This window comes from Athene cunicularia (assembly GCF_003259725.1).
Source record: "Athene cunicularia isolate RWA chromosome 7 unlocalized genomic scaffold, athCun1 chr7_part1, whole genome shotgun sequence".
Taxonomy (NCBI): Eukaryota; Metazoa; Chordata; class Aves; order Strigiformes; family Strigidae; genus Athene; species Athene cunicularia.
In genome coordinates, this window is record NW_020799107.1 from 14,438,371 (window position 1) to 14,453,596 (window position 15,226).

The 15,226-nt window shown below is 40.8% G+C and overlaps 1 protein-coding gene and 1 long non-coding RNA gene across 2 annotated transcripts in view; one reads left to right on the plus strand and one right to left on the minus strand.

Moving 5' to 3' along the window:
- WIPF1 (WAS/WASL interacting protein family member 1) overlaps positions 1-9,958 on the plus strand; it is a 45,917-nt gene extending 35,959 nt beyond the window's left edge. The window contains exons 5-7 of the mRNA XM_026852435.1: positions 1,989-2,385; positions 4,048-4,161; positions 5,467-9,958. Of these exons, the coding sequence (XP_026708236.1) occupies positions 1,989-2,385; positions 4,048-4,161; positions 5,467-5,522 (567 nt within the window). The 3' untranslated portion in view covers positions 5,523-9,958. The remainder of the gene's footprint in view (positions 1-1,988; positions 2,386-4,047; positions 4,162-5,466) is intronic.
- Positions 9,959-13,459: 3,501 nt separating this feature from the next.
- The window catches only part of LOC113482280, a 20,156-nt gene continuing 18,389 nt past the window's right edge, over positions 13,460-15,226 (minus strand). The window contains exons 2-3 of the long non-coding RNA XR_003398811.1: positions 14,139-14,146; positions 13,460-13,470 (exon numbers count right to left, since the gene is read on the minus strand). This is a non-coding gene — a long non-coding RNA (uncharacterized LOC113482280). The remainder of the gene's footprint in view (positions 13,471-14,138; positions 14,147-15,226) is intronic.

Consider the following 15,226-nt stretch of genomic DNA (forward strand, 5'->3'; position numbering starts at 1 on the left):
CGGCAGCGTTTGCTTCACCGAGTCAGCCTGCGGGAGGTAATGGCGGCGCTCTGCCGGCGGTTTGCAGAACCCGACCTCCCGCGTGCGGAGAGACGCGAACGCTTGCCGCCAAATACAAATTATTTTAATAAAAGATGTGGCCAACAGTTGTTAAATATAATGGCAGTTGTTACAGCGTGACTAGCTGTTGTTACCTACCATACGGAGATTTCAAATGAGACTAAAAATAGAATTGGCTCCTTTGAGTTATTTCATAATATACTCTGTCCTCTGTGACAACTGCTGTTTATAACTTTTAAGAATTGCACATCGTAGCTCAGCTCTCACTACCTGCTGCTTCTCCCTTTGGAGATGGGAGAATTTCAGCACAAACAGCCAGGCCCTGTGACATGGGGAAAGGAGAAACGCTGTACAGAAGGCAACAATGGGAAGCCCCGCAGAGTTGCCTTTCATTTCATCCTTTGGAATAAAAACCTGGAATCATCTCAAACCCACCCAGTCCAGGACAACAGAGCAGAATGCCATGGGCGCTCCCACAGGCAACAGCTGTCTGTGTTGCTTTCCAGCTCCTTGAACCAGCCTGGAGCTCCTGTAGCAGAGCACCTGCAGCAGCCGTGCAGCTACAGAAAATACTGGCCCCGAAACAGTTCTTTGTGGAGCCGGTTGCCAGCCCAAAGGATGGCACAATGCCAGAGCAGCCTGCAGTAAATAAAACAGAAATTTTGTCACGTTTGGCTAGAAGCATGGATCGAAGTTGCAGAGAGCATCTGCAATTATTCAGACGCTTCCAAGAGGTTCTTCTGTGACGGCCTTTGCTTCCACCAGTGCTTTCCTGGTTGGCTCTTTTCTGAGGCCGATGGTTTTAGCAAACCTGCGCTACCCTCCTGCATGCTTAATAAATAGAAGAAAATTATAGCAATAAATTATAAATACTCCTACTCTGCAGCACTTCAGTATAGATAACGGGGTTTAGGTAGGTTTAGAGAGAGAGCAAGCAAACTATTCTGAAAGTTGCTAAATGCTTCTCATTCTTAGAAACCATTCCCTGAAGGCAAACTTTAGTAATTTGTAAAAAAAGAAGGGAAAAAGGGGGGGAGGGATTAAAAACCCCACAAAATACAACTTGTTTCTTGAAGCATGTTTCAATGCTTACTGCTGCTCTATTCTTCAAAATGCACATCTGTAGCTAGATTTCATCATGGCAAGGAAACATTTCATAAAAATGAATACAGTTGCCCAACTGTGCCAAGCAGAGGTAGCGAGACCTTTGAACACACATAGTTCTCCACGCCCTCTGCTTCATCTCCTTCTGTCCTAACCATGGGTACCTCTCTCTCTGTCAGCAGCACCTTTCCTGCCTTTATTTACCAGCTTCTCCAGGAAAAGTGCCCTTCCCCTGCCCTCAGGACAACCCTGATCCTGTGTTACATGGGCCGTGCCTTTATATTTGACCTGTTGTGTCACCACACCAGTTACTCAAGTGCACAGACACTGGGAATGCCAGTCTGCGTGTGAGGTCTGTTGCCAGTTTAGCAGGAGGTGGAAATGCTCCAACTCCCCCAAAACCTGGCATGCAGCACATACATTTATAAATGAGCAAGCTGATGCTGTGCTACTTAATGCTGCCACTCCCAGGCTGAATTCCCCCGTGTGCCACCACAGACCCTGGCTGTGACACCCAGAGGGGACCACCCCTATGGACAGAGCCTCAGAGTTCTTCTGCTACAGGTCCTCTTGCCTTACAATGGTACATGGAAAGGAAATGGGCTGTGGTTTGGACCTCCAGAGTACCCCAGATTCCAGCTGTAGCTTCTGCTCGTTGTGGCTGATGTAATCTAGAGTGGTTTAAAAGTGGCTTCAAGGAACAGCACCTCCACAAAGGCTTCTGTAGCTGAGGGAAATGGGAATATGGGCACTGAGGTGTATTTATGCTTAGATACACCCTGCTCCCCTGATCTCTACTCTTCCAATCAGCACCAACTCCCTAGAGAGGCCCAGAGAACAGGGAAGTGGGTGCTGAGGGCAATTCCCCCTCGGGGCCGAGGGACTCAAGCCAGCCCACCCTCTCCAGTTTGTTAGTGGGAGGCTGTGGGACGCAGGCAGCAGTTTACCACCGGCAGAATAACCCCTGGTGCAAACGGCATTTTGTGCTTGCCTCTTGTCTTGCTCCAGGCCCCCTCCCACCACCTCCTCCCATAAGCAGGAACGGAAGCACTTCGAGGGCTTTGCCCGCTACTCCCCAGCTGCCCTCCCGGGCAGGGCTGGACAGCCAGAGAGGTGGACCGCGACCACCACTTCCCCCCGACCGCCCGGGCTCGGCAGCGCCGCCCCCACCGCCACCACCTTCATCAGCTGTGAGAAACGGCTTCCAGGATGCAGGTGATGGTAAGCCATCCTCCCAGCTGTTTGCCTTTGATAGACATTGGAGCAGCTTTTGGCCTTAACGCATCGAAAAAGGTTTGGGATAGAGGCTTTGTTTCCAGCAGAGCCCTTTGATTTCTGACCAACAGAGCTTTCGTTTGGGTCTCAATTGACCCTCCTAAGTAAGAATGGAGTAAATATGCCATACACAGAGCAGAACTGTAAAGTCATCAATACGGTCTCCAAAGTAACCATTTGAAAAATAGACTAAAAAAAAGAAACTTATTCGTCATTTTTTTGCTTTGTTACAATGCAGAAATAAGTCCTAAGGGGATTGTTCTGACTCTCATAAGATTTCAAACTGTAGATACACTAAGACTCTTTGGAAGTCAGAATGATGACTCAAAAGCTGAAAGATGAAAAACAGATGAGGGAAAAGATGTATCTCTCTTTTTGCTAATGTTCATTGAAAAGGTGAGGTCCAAGATGGCTGTGTGTTAAAGATTCACTGTGCTTTTCTACTTAATTGTTTTCTGTTTGCAAAGGACAGATAAATCTTTCAGCTAATTATAGGAGACCAAAATTAGTATTTCTGACATTTGTAAGGTTAGAAAAAGTAAGCAGAAAATAAAACTGTAACTTAGGCTTTTGTAGCATCTTCACACATCAGATAAGGTAGGTGGGTCACAGACACATTTTTTCCTACACAAGTCATTTGCAGGGTTCAGCTGCAGCTGCAGCTCCTTTACACACTGGTTTCTAATTGCAACCATTGCACGTAAACACAGAAAAACTGGACCTCAGCAAATAACCACGTGTACAACTGCTGGACAAAACTTATTCGGCTGTTTATTACATTATGCAATAAAATATAACAATATTGCAAGAAAGTTATGGTTGCAAAGTCATGAAGCAACCAAGTGAAGAAATGACAAAGTTTGATAGGCCACACTTTCTTCCTTGGTCCTCCAAATTCTAGTGCAGAACAGAACTCTGTAAACATTTCCTATTATTTCAGTGAAGATCAGCTTGCTTTATTCTTTAGAATCCTGTAGACCCTGTAAATACATCAATAGGGCCCCTGTAGTCTCAAGAGACAGAGTTTCAACTGATGCATTTTTCCATTTTTTCTACTAGTTATGTACAGGTTTCTTTGTCATCATGAATTTTATCACAATTGCCACAAATTTTCTTTCTCCTTTATAAAAAGAAAGTAAAAACACAGCTTATAGGTCAGTGTGCTTTTAACGATGCTTTTGAACTCTCTGTATCTATGAAGTATGACTATCAAAAAATTCTATATCCAGGAATAAATTGCTGTTCTGAAGTAGGAGATGCTGTGTATGTCCGGTACTGCGTATATGTGTGTGTGTGTGTGTTAAAAAATACGAATCTATTATACATGGAAGGGAACGTAGCACTTATTTCAGTGGAATTATGGCCATTTTCCTGGTCTGTGATTTCGTGTTAAATTGACTAAGTGATGAGTTAAAGTTAATAAGATTTTTCATTCTCAAACAAACCTAAAGCATCTTCTTTGATTTCCCAATAGGATGCTGGTTCAATACGCAGCTATGTAAGCATTTTGCAATATAAAACATGTATTAAACATGCTGTTAATGTCAGTTTACTTTCCTGAAGCTGTGTCACAAAGCTAATGAGTGAATTGCATGGGATTTTTTTCAGATGAATGGGAAAGCAGATTTTCTTTTCATCCTATATCTGATTTGCCACCTCCAGAGCCGTATGTACCCGTGAACAGAAGTTATCCCAGTAAACTAGCAAGAAATGAAAGTAGAGGTAAGTTTGTTCCTCCTCTGCTGTTGGAATATCAGCATGTCATCCTAAAAACAATGTGGATGGAGAGGAGAATGAATGCTGAGGTTTCAAAACTTCTCAGACTAACATCCTGGTCACCCTTCCCCACCACACAGAAAAAGCTAAATACAAGTTCACAGGCACAAGTCCTCTTAAACTTGTATTTGAGGGGGGAATTATTTGCTTTTTAAGTTGGAACATGTATGGTAAGAGACCACCTCTGCCGTTATAGTCAACCCTTCTGCTACAGGCAGCCAGAACCACAAAATCTCCTAGGACTTCCTTCTCATTTCCCATCTAATTTCATGCACAACTCATTTATTCTTGTGCTGACATAATTTTTGAGCTTAGTTATCCTCCCTCCTTGATGTGTTAAACCCCTAATATTTTTTAAGACAATAGTCATATCCTCCTCTCAGCTTTTGAGAGGAGAGCTGGGGTGATTAAATCCGGATGTACTAAACTCTCTTTCTGAGCTATGTTCTCTGATCATCAGGGTTGCTTCTGTATATATTTCAGTTTGATTTTGTCTTTTCCGATCAGTGTTACATGCTGTTCCAGTTCAGGTCTCAACAGCAGCATAAACGTTTCCTATCTTCATTAGTGGTATTTTGCCTGATACACCCAAGGATCAATTTACTTCTTTCACAACCAGTGACATCGGAGGCTCACAGTTATCCTGTAATCATCTGTACCTTCAGATGTTGGTTCCTCCCTCCTGTTTCCAAATGCTGACGTTTTGGTTTGGAGCAGAAATTCCTGTTAGTTTCTAATCCTTCACTTTGCCCTGTTAGCTTTCATCCCATTCATATTACTCCACAAAGAAAGGCAAAGTAATGTATGCATTTTTTATGTTTCCTTCCATGAGTTTGCAATGAAAATTTTCATATAGGGAAAAACATGAAGAGCTTTGAAATGTGACTGTATTTAGATCTTGCCACTTTCATTGAAATTTGCATGTGTTGCAAGTTGCACTGAGGAGGTATGTGTTTGCATAAAATAGTAAGGCTAACAAGAGCTGTCAATCCATTTTGAGAAGGAACAAAGAACTAAAATACATATGCTTTCCAGACATTTGGGGATAGCATTAGTTAAAAATTTTCTTTAGCTCTGTCTGAAGTTCTGATGTTTAATAAACTAACTAGAAACTCTACAAAGCTTTTTCAGTAAAACAGCTAGGCAAGAAAATGAGTAGATCTTCACCAGTTACTGAATTAATGGCTTGGATGTAAATTCCCACTTTAAAAGAAACCAGAAGTAACACAAAAAACTTACTTTCTCTTTTAGGTGGCTCTGGCCGAAAAGAAAGAGGTGCACCCCCCCTTCCACCTATACCAAGGTGAAATGGGTTCTGGCCCATCTTTGGGCGATGTGTTTTAAGATTTCCTTCAAGTCACCTCTCCTGTCCACATCAATGGAAAGTTGTCTGGTTTGCTTTATTTCCACTTTTGGCTTGTCAGCTGGAACAAACTTCAGTCTCTATTACAGAAGTAATAGATGCAGCTTATGAACTATAGTTGCTCAAAGCTATCAATTTTATTTGCTTATACTGCAGGCTGTCACGAAAGGCATTTGGTGGACCATACAAAGCATACGTGCATCATGCTTACCGTGTCCAGCCCTGTCCCCTTGAGAGCTTCATGGGAGGTCTGGCTTTGAATTTAATGAGAGCTGGAACAAAGCTGTGTCATTCACAAAGCTGTTTCATTCACTTTGGGTACAGTGGCTATATTATTTGAATGATAAAGTACAACCTATTTTCTGTTTAAAAAACAGTTGCTGGGGAAAACCATGTAGCCAAGAGTCCCCTGGATCTTCTTTGCATGCCTAACTTGGCCCATCTGCTTCTGCAAGCCATAGACCTACTATATGGTGACCAAGAGTTCATCCAAAACCTTTTAACTTCAGCTTAGCCAAGCAAATCTTATTTTAAAGAATAGATGGCACATACTGCCCTGAGGATGGAGTGTGTCTTGCCTTGTTTTTATTTATGGAGAATCTTCCAAAGAAAAGCACAAGTGAAGAATTCAGCGGCATAAATTTGTTTTTTTAATCCCTCTTTCCTCATTTTTTAATAGCTATGCTTTTAGTCACCTCATTCTTTCCTATTCTGATGTGGACCAGCCCACAGTCACCCGTGTCCTGGATTGCTGTAATGCCCTCTACCTGAGACTGCATGCAAAGAGCCCTCAGAAAGTAGTCTTGGTGCAAATGCAGCAATTGATGTAGTTGCAGGCTCCTGTAAAGCATTGCTAACATCAGTGCTCCACAGACTGCTTTCCAGTTGTTTCTTTGGTACAATTAAGTGATGGGGTTTGACTTAGAAAACTTCCTGGGACTTAGATTACAAGTTTTAGAGAGATTGTATTTGACTTGTGTTACAGTAGAGCAGCTGAGGTCAAAAATATGTGTTAAGTGAAAGCCCTTTGATGTAGTGAAGGAGGTCTGGAGTTTGTGTGTTCAAGTGGGAGCATCAGCTCCAAAATTTGCTGTCTGCACTGGTTCAAGAGAAATGGGAAGATTTGGCCTTCTGAGTTTACCACGAAGTCTGTCCTTTCACACTTTGCTGAAAGAAGTCTCCGCAGAGAGCCGCAAGGCTTACATTAATGGAAGAGAAAGTATTCTAACATTGTGACAATTGGTTAATGTGTTTAATGGCTCTTGAATTTTGTATATGAGAAAAGAGCTCATTGTATGAGTGCATTTTACAAATGGATTTAAATGCATAGAATGCCTTTGGAAATTAGAGGAAGATTATAATTCTGGATTTGAAATATTGCTGAATGATAGCTCTGTTAATTGGACTTTTGAAGGTTAGCTTTGAAAAATTTCTCCTCTGTCTCAACAGTTTCTGTTTCTTCAGCATACTTATTGGGATCCCTACTGAGCCTTTATCAGAAGCCATGCTCCACAGGGCATTGCTCAAATAAAGAAGAAAAAAAGGAAAAGCTAGTTATGTAGATTAAGAAAATGTTTCTCTAACATGGGAGACATGATCTTTAGTACGCTCTGTGGCTGGAATGAGGTCAGTCCTTGAAAATGTAGGGAATTTAGCTGAAGAGAGTCTGGACCCCACTGAAGTGTTTGTACGTAGGGCTTTCTGCTCTGTCAGTGGGCTTGGAGGGGAGATCCCCTTTCTGTCTGGCAGCCTGGACAGTCACAGTGAAGGGGATGAGACAGTTGGATTTGGCCAGATCAAATTTAATTTGGCCTTTTCAGTGTTTGTTTACAAAATCTTGTTAGCTGTGATAGCATTTGATTATGTACCTGTTTTTTACATTTTTATATCTAATGACCTATTTTAAGTTACTATTTATGGTCTTGAACTTGCAATTAAATGCGCAGGCGCAGGGATGTATCTACATCTAATTGCAGGATCGTGGCTGTAAGAGTTTCTTAAACAGATATTAGTGGGACCTCCATGTGACAGGTGCACCTTGGGATCAAGCTTAGCGCAATACTGAATTTGTATATGTATTTTAAGGATATCACTTAAAGTGCCTGTCTCTTTGGGATATTATTATGTGAATAGGAGTCCAAATAAGATTTTTAGGATAATAACTTAAAGGATAAATTATTGTATTCATGTTTTTAAACTGAAGTACTTATAACTTTTTAAAGAACAACATTCTGAATTTAAGAATACAATATTTTCAGTACCTTGACCTGCCAAATCCTTTTAATATCCAAATAGCTATGCAGCCAAAAAAAACCCTTCAGAAACTATACCTTTTTTGTAACTTACCCACTTCCAGCATGACTGTTTTACATTGAGTAAGTGAAATGAAAATGCTGCACATTGTTCTGTCAACTCTCTGCATCATTCAAAATATCCTGTATTAGATCTTTTGAGCAAGGTTTTCTGATCAGAAATTCTGGACCACTACTAGACCTGGCAAACCTGCTTCAGTCTCACTTTAAAACATGCAGTGTAAAAGGTCCTCAGTCAACAGCCAAGAAACCTGAGCTGCTTGGGTTTTAGCACTTCTTTGTACTACAGAAACCCCTTCGGAATGGATGTTTGGCATATATGTAAACCAGCTTAACAATGCAGAAAGAGGGGGTTTTTCACCTAACAACAACTTTAATATTTATATCCTTTGCTATAAAAGTCCCTAGATATATTCCAGAACAATGCAGCATTTTATCATTCAATATATTTTTTCATATATCAGTAGCTATTTACAATATGATCAGTATTAAAGTATTTATTTCACTATGAAGTGTTAAAAAAGAATACAAACCAGATTGAATCAGTGGTGCCTTATGACTTCTTTAGTCAACTTTTCTGTGTCTCACTAGAAAAATTAAATTAGGCATGTCTCTTCAAAGTCCTGATGTAAATAGTGCTGACTAGCATTGTACAGTGTTTGAGCCAAGTCCTGCCGTTGTAATGTGCTCAGTCTGCTAACTTCAGATTGAGTTCAGTGTATGGAGGGACTACTGGATCAGTCTTTAAGTGAGGTATAAGCAGGCACTGGTTAGCCTTACCATCAGTTGCTCTGGAAATTTAATCCTTTCCCAAAACCAGTGTCTCACGCTTCTGTCCGTACAGCTCAGCTGACTTCAGTGTGGTTGCATAGGTTATTAGAAGACTAAATTTGATTCACTGCTTGCATATAAAATTTACTGGGTTTGTTTCAATGGCATTGTATTATAAATCTTCGCACCTCAAACGATCTTTTTATGTCATCACTAAGAATTGCATTGTGTGACAACGGCCATGGATGTTCATTTTTGTTTAATTCAAGTCAGTAAATAAAATGGGAATAACATTTGTGCCATGTGACAATAATGTCTGCTCGATATTTTTGGAAGAAAAGCACGTTATGTCTGTTATGACTTTCTACAGCAGCCGGTGGGAGAAGAGGTCACAGTAATTAGTGTTCAGAGTTGTTAAAGGAAATTCAGCTTGTGATTCAGGAAGCATGTATTTCTGTAAATGAACTACTTAAATAAGGTTGCCAAGTTCTTGTTTTCCCAACACTAAAAGAATCATAAGAATAATTTTTTTCTTCTGCAAGACTGAACTATTAAAGGAGTTCCTTAAATTGTCACTTAAAAAAATGGACAGTAGTTTCTCCTTGCAGCAACAGCTGTTTACATGTCACTTGTAGAAGTAGGTCTCTGTTGGAGCAGAGGATGAGGGAACTAAATGGCTGTCATGCTTCACATATATTCTAACACAACAATTTTTTGTGCAGAGTATGGAAATAGAAAGGGTACTTTTTGCCTTTGAAGCAAAGAATGGAGTTGAATGATCAAACTGGGATTCTTTCAAGCAGAACGTCAAATGTCAAGAGACCTAGAGAGGGCCCCTCATCCACAGGACACTGGAAAGGAGAAGACTCCTCAAGGAATTAAAAAACAATTGGCTGAATGTTACTATCAATACTAGAGTACAAATTAAGATCTAAAATGTGCATGTATGTAATACCACATCGCAACAGTGTGAACACTGTTGTCTCACAGGTGCAAACAACCTGTTATGGCGGTACATTGACTTTGTGTAACATATCTTGTATGAACTTTTATCTTTTGAATGGTATTCACAAAAAAATAAGGAGAATCTCTTAGCTGAGATATCCAGTAACACATTAAGTGTAGCTAGTTCATGGAATGGTTCTTCATGTGCTTTGGGAGAAAACAGGGATCTTGTGGCATGTAAGGTGGAAGTGTGTGGACCATTCAGTTAAAATGTAAACCTGGAGAACTGGCAAGAAGGGGAGTGTTGGAGTTACTCAGCAGAAGCAAGGCACATGTGTACGTTCTCAGTGAGTGAGTATGCAGCAGGTGGGTAGGCAAACTCAAAGAAAAAAATGGAAACTGCATGTCATAAAAAAGGGAGTAGCCCTTCAGTATGTTGCCATTTTGAAATACAGTTTGTGATAAATGTTTAGTGTAAACTAATGCATGCTAAGGAAGACCTCTAAATTTGGACTTCCAAAGCCACACAAGACTATGAAAGAGAGAGAAACATAACTTAAAACATAGGCTGAGCAGAAAATAACATTTTTTATCAGATGCTTAAAGTTTGAGCTTTTTATAAAATATTAATCTAGGTCTGTGAATATTTTTTAGCTTAACATTTATTTTGTATGTGATTTTGTTCTCCTTATTTTTTCTGTCCTATACCAAATAAATTTTACTTTTATTTAACTGGTGGTGCAGATTGTTACATTGAGAACAACCATGGTTGCTTCCTTGACAGAAACACAGGTCAGCTTTAGCAGGAGCGTAGCAGTGAGGCTGGTGAGAGCTGGGGTGAGTTGTTCTCCTCCCCTCCTGCCTGCCATTGCACAACAGCACGGCAGTAATGCTCAGACGACTTTGGGCCTCCATGCAGTGAAGATTAGACGCCTGCAGATAAGGAAAAATAATAAGTTTAGGATAAAGAAGGATTGAAAATCTGTGGTCAGTGACACCATACTTGAAGATGGCTGTTGTGTGAGCTGTGGCTCTTGTGAGCATTGGCTCTTGGCACAGCAAGGTAAGCACTTGCCATGGGGAAATGACAGGGAAAATCAATAGTTAAGCACAGATTTTTGTTTCTCTTTTTTGCACTCACTAGGCAGAAGGCTGCCAGAGAATATCAAACAAAAGAAACCCTCCTGACTTTGGAGCCCTGTTCTTGATCTTGGATGTTAACCTTTTCAGATAATTTGGACCAGGTTCATCACATTGATGAAAGTCCAAAGGAGGCTCAAATTCAGGCTTCACTTCCAGCTTCTCAGAAATTAGGAAGTCACTTAAAAGGCTGAGCTAAAAATCTCTATGCTGTAACTCAGCAGGTTTAGTCTCACACAGATGGTGGATCCTTCGACATCTATGGAAACTACTTGTTGATAACTTTTGTTTTACAGTCTGACTGGAACAAAGACCTCAACTTTCTTAAAAGTCCACCAACACTCATGGCTCAGATGTAGCCTAGAAGCCCACCATTCCCAGCGCCTGGGCTATATAAATAGAAGAGCCATGGAGGGCAGAGGCTGGGAGTTTGTGAGCTGTAAAGGAGCTCTCAGCAGGCTGAGAGACCTTTGTTTGCAGATCTTGATGACAGTAGCCTTGAACGAGAACTCAGAGGTATGAATCTAATGATCAGCTAGTAGGACTGTCTATCTCATGTTTTACCAAAGGAAGCATGGATCTTTCTGGTTTTCAAGAAATTAAATTGACTTCGGGGAGAGGGAACTGGACTGACCACAATGTAGTCCTTCCTCCATTTAACTCAAAAAACGCTGTTGCTTTAAAAGAAACCCACAGACTACACTGTAAACCAGTTCTGACTGCTCCCTGCAGTTGCAGGAAGGCTCACGTGTTGCACGTAGCACACACAAAAATATCCAACTCCTTTGATCATGGTTCAACAATTTCCAATGACCTTCCTGCCTTGTATGCACAGGCTGCTCCCTTCTGCCCTCTCACCTAGTCTGACTCCATTTAGCATTGAAAATAGTAAATAGGTCCTAGCCAATTATCAATTTGGGGCATAAATATTGGCCCATACATCTCTGTATAACAATTAATGTATTATTTAGGTTAACTAATGTAAAAGATCAAAAGCCTTCAGGATTTGTTTTTCTCTGGCTAACAGCAAGCATAATGAGCAATTCTTAACAGCTGTTTATGCTATTTTATGGTTCTCTGAGAATTACCCAAATATGTAATATGACGTAAGCTTGATTCCAGGTTTCATTTTCTGTTACACTCTCAGAGATCCCATACTTTTTATTTTATACATAATGAAACTGTGTGGTTTACACTTTTAAAAGAACTCATCCTTTTCACTTGTTGAATAGGAGTCTCTGCAATCCTTAAAAATTCATACTTACTCTTCCAAGCTGTGAGGGTCCGGTGCATATAGTGGCACGTCAACTTTAAAATCTTTTTTTTTTTTTTTTTCATAAGCAAAATGTTTCTCCCCATACACATTAACTTCTATCTATAAACAGAGCTGTGCCTGGGGTCCACTCCCCCTTTCAATTATATCACAATAAACATTTTGCAAAGCAAATGAGAGCCTCAAAAACCTTTTCTGAACCCTGCTCTTGTTATGTTCTGTACCCTGGTTGTTCTGCCTTTGGGGTATCTGTGCTGCTTGGTCTATGTGTTTTACACATATTTTACACAAATACAGACTGCTAATGAAAAAATTTGGTGAAGCATAAAAGTAAACAGGATGGCACTTTGTCTCCACACTGTAGATATTGCAGCAGCACAAGGAATAAAAAGCAATATGAATAATCTCCGTTTCTAATGTGAGCTAGTAAAAGCCTCTGAACACATGGATTACATCCACTGACTAACGTACAGGTTTTATAAAGACACTGAGCAGAACGTTTCACATTGTAGGATGATGTATGTGACTTCATCAATAATAACTTGCCTTTTTGTAACTCCTGAAAGCATTCCTCTAAGAATTAACTAATGCTGCCATACGTCTTGGAAGATGCTCATCTGATGACTCCCTTCCATTGCCTTTCTTGTACTTAGGAAATTTCCCAGTACAAGCTTCATTAGTCCAGTCATTTGCATCCTAGCAGTGTAAGCGCACTCTTCTTATATAGCGGACCTATGGTAAGCAGCCCTGCTAGCACCTCCCAAAATAAGGTAAAACTGCTTGTCTATTTTGCAGCTCCCAAAAGCTATAAGGTGGCAGCTTAAGGGAAAAGACAATGTCTCAGTTATGTAAAACTTTCAGTTTCAGTGGTCAAAACTCTTTGGGAAAGACTGCATAAAGGATTCCTTCTGTAGTGGATTTTTCAGTTGTGAAACTAAAATAGCTACTGGTTTATTCTGTTCTATCATAGGTAATGGAAATAAATGGACACAGATACTTGTATGTTAAAATTCAGATACCCAAGGATCTTCGCTTCAACAGAATTAGGACACAATCATTTGAAACAGCTACAAGCCTGCACACTTTTGTTATTTCTTGCATTGGCAATCAGGATCTTAACCTATCTAAAAATTTCAACAGCAGTCCAGGTACAGAAGTAATCCCGAGGAAAGGATGACTGATACAAAAATACTTTGATTAAAACACAGAGAATAAATTGGTTGGCTGCTGCTAACACTACCTGTGTCCAACATCAGTCTGTCTACTAAACAAAAACATCAGTTCAGCTAATCACTACTTCAATCTTAAAACATGTATTTATGGTTTAAGATACAGCCTCTGCAGAAGATACATTTACAATGTAAAATAGTAATCTATCATGAGTACTGTCCATATGATATCGTAAAACTATCTACACCACCACAATAGGGCACTTTTTCATAATTTTTCCTCTGGTTTTACCATTCTTTTTTTCTTCTTCAATTAAAAAAAATATTTCTTCAATAATGCTAGGGTTTAGACTACATAAATACCATTGTCATTTTGAATATGAGACGGTTCTTGTTATTTAATTTTTTGCTACAATACAGCAGAAATCTCTGCCTAAGCACCTGTAAGGTAAAAGCAAGCAGAGGGACTGGGGATGGAGGGGCTGTTGGTTGCTGTTTATCCTTCCTCTCACCAAAACAGGACCCACTGATCCTTCCCTGCAGCTGGGAGAGGGTTTTATCGCTGTGCAACTCCCCTTCCAAAACCATTCCTTTCCCAAAGATGACTGCTTGGGTTACCTTTTGCATTTACCTGTGTGCAAATTGTTCAACTCCAAGCTTGCCCAAACATTGTACACAAGGCACATAATCAATTCCCTTCTGAAAATGTTTGTGTTCACGCAAAGATGGGTATTTAGGCAGTTCTTCATCTCACATGCTACCCAACTTGAAGTAAGCCTTCATGGGTAAAGGGCTGTGAAAATGAGTCTCTCTTGTCCTTCTCCATTCTAGCAGAAATGTTGGTGCCTTCAGTCACTGGTGTGCCCTCATGCGCCCTATCGAGCAGCAGAGCCCATGCAGCAGAAGGCTGAGCACTCCCAAGCTGTGAGAGCAAAGGGCGGCTGAACCACTCAGAGTGCTTGTGAGGAAAGCAAGGTAAAGGCTATGGGTGAAAGTCTAGGCTTAAAACCCAGCCTCTGTCATAGGTATGTTGATACTAGAAGTAGCATACCTCATAAATATCGTTCATTGTGCTGTTTGTCATAGACTGCAGAGCCCCTTAGTACTTTCTGTGCTGCCTGAACACGAGCCCTTGCTGCAGACTGCTGAAACACCCTTCTGTTGAGGTGTTGGGTTTTTTTTTTCTCCCTATTTAAAATAGAAACTTTCACTTCTGCTATTTGGCCAGTCACTTGGGTTACTTGTGAAACTCTGGGACCTTTGTTTGAAAACATACAGATATCTTATTTGTTTCCTCTAAATATACAGACCATTCTTCTCAGCTGTGCCTGCAGAACTGCTGTGCCTTCATCCAAACACCTATCAGCTGTGGGGTTGGTGTGTTTGCTCCAGATTATTGCTGATTTAAAAACAAAAATCCTGCTGTGTGCTTTAAGAGAATCCACCACATACACTCTATACCAGCAGCTTCGTTCCTCCCTCTCATATACATACTGCTGGCTCCTGTAGTGGGGTGGGGAATAGTAAATCCATTTTTTAGCTGCAAACATTTCTAATATAAATCCAAGTGTATGTATCATAAAATGAGGCACTTCGTGTGTTTGTGTTTGCTTTTAACTAAGGAGGTGGGAATGGGTATGAGGCACCTCCAGTCTAGGAATTTCCCTTTGTGTTGAAAATACTCCACCTCTGATGCAAGAGAAGCTTTGTGTCCCCTAAATTATCTAGACTTTGCATTCTAAGCAATCAGAGGCTCGCTACATTATGGAAGAGCATATTAGACAGCCAATTAACAGCAAGAACATCCCCTGCAATCATCACCCGGGAATTTTCTTTTAAACGTTTGTCTCTAGAGCTCGCTTCTTTTATTATTTTTTTTTAAACTAGAGTTTATTCCCCGCTCCCATTTTCATACAGGAAACAGTTCATTTTTACGAAAGGCTCTCCTTTCCGCGGCGGGTGACCGTTAAGAGCCCGATGGCGGAGCCGGCCCAGCCCTGCTGCGCCCGGGGCCGCGGGCCGGGCGGCGCTCACGCAG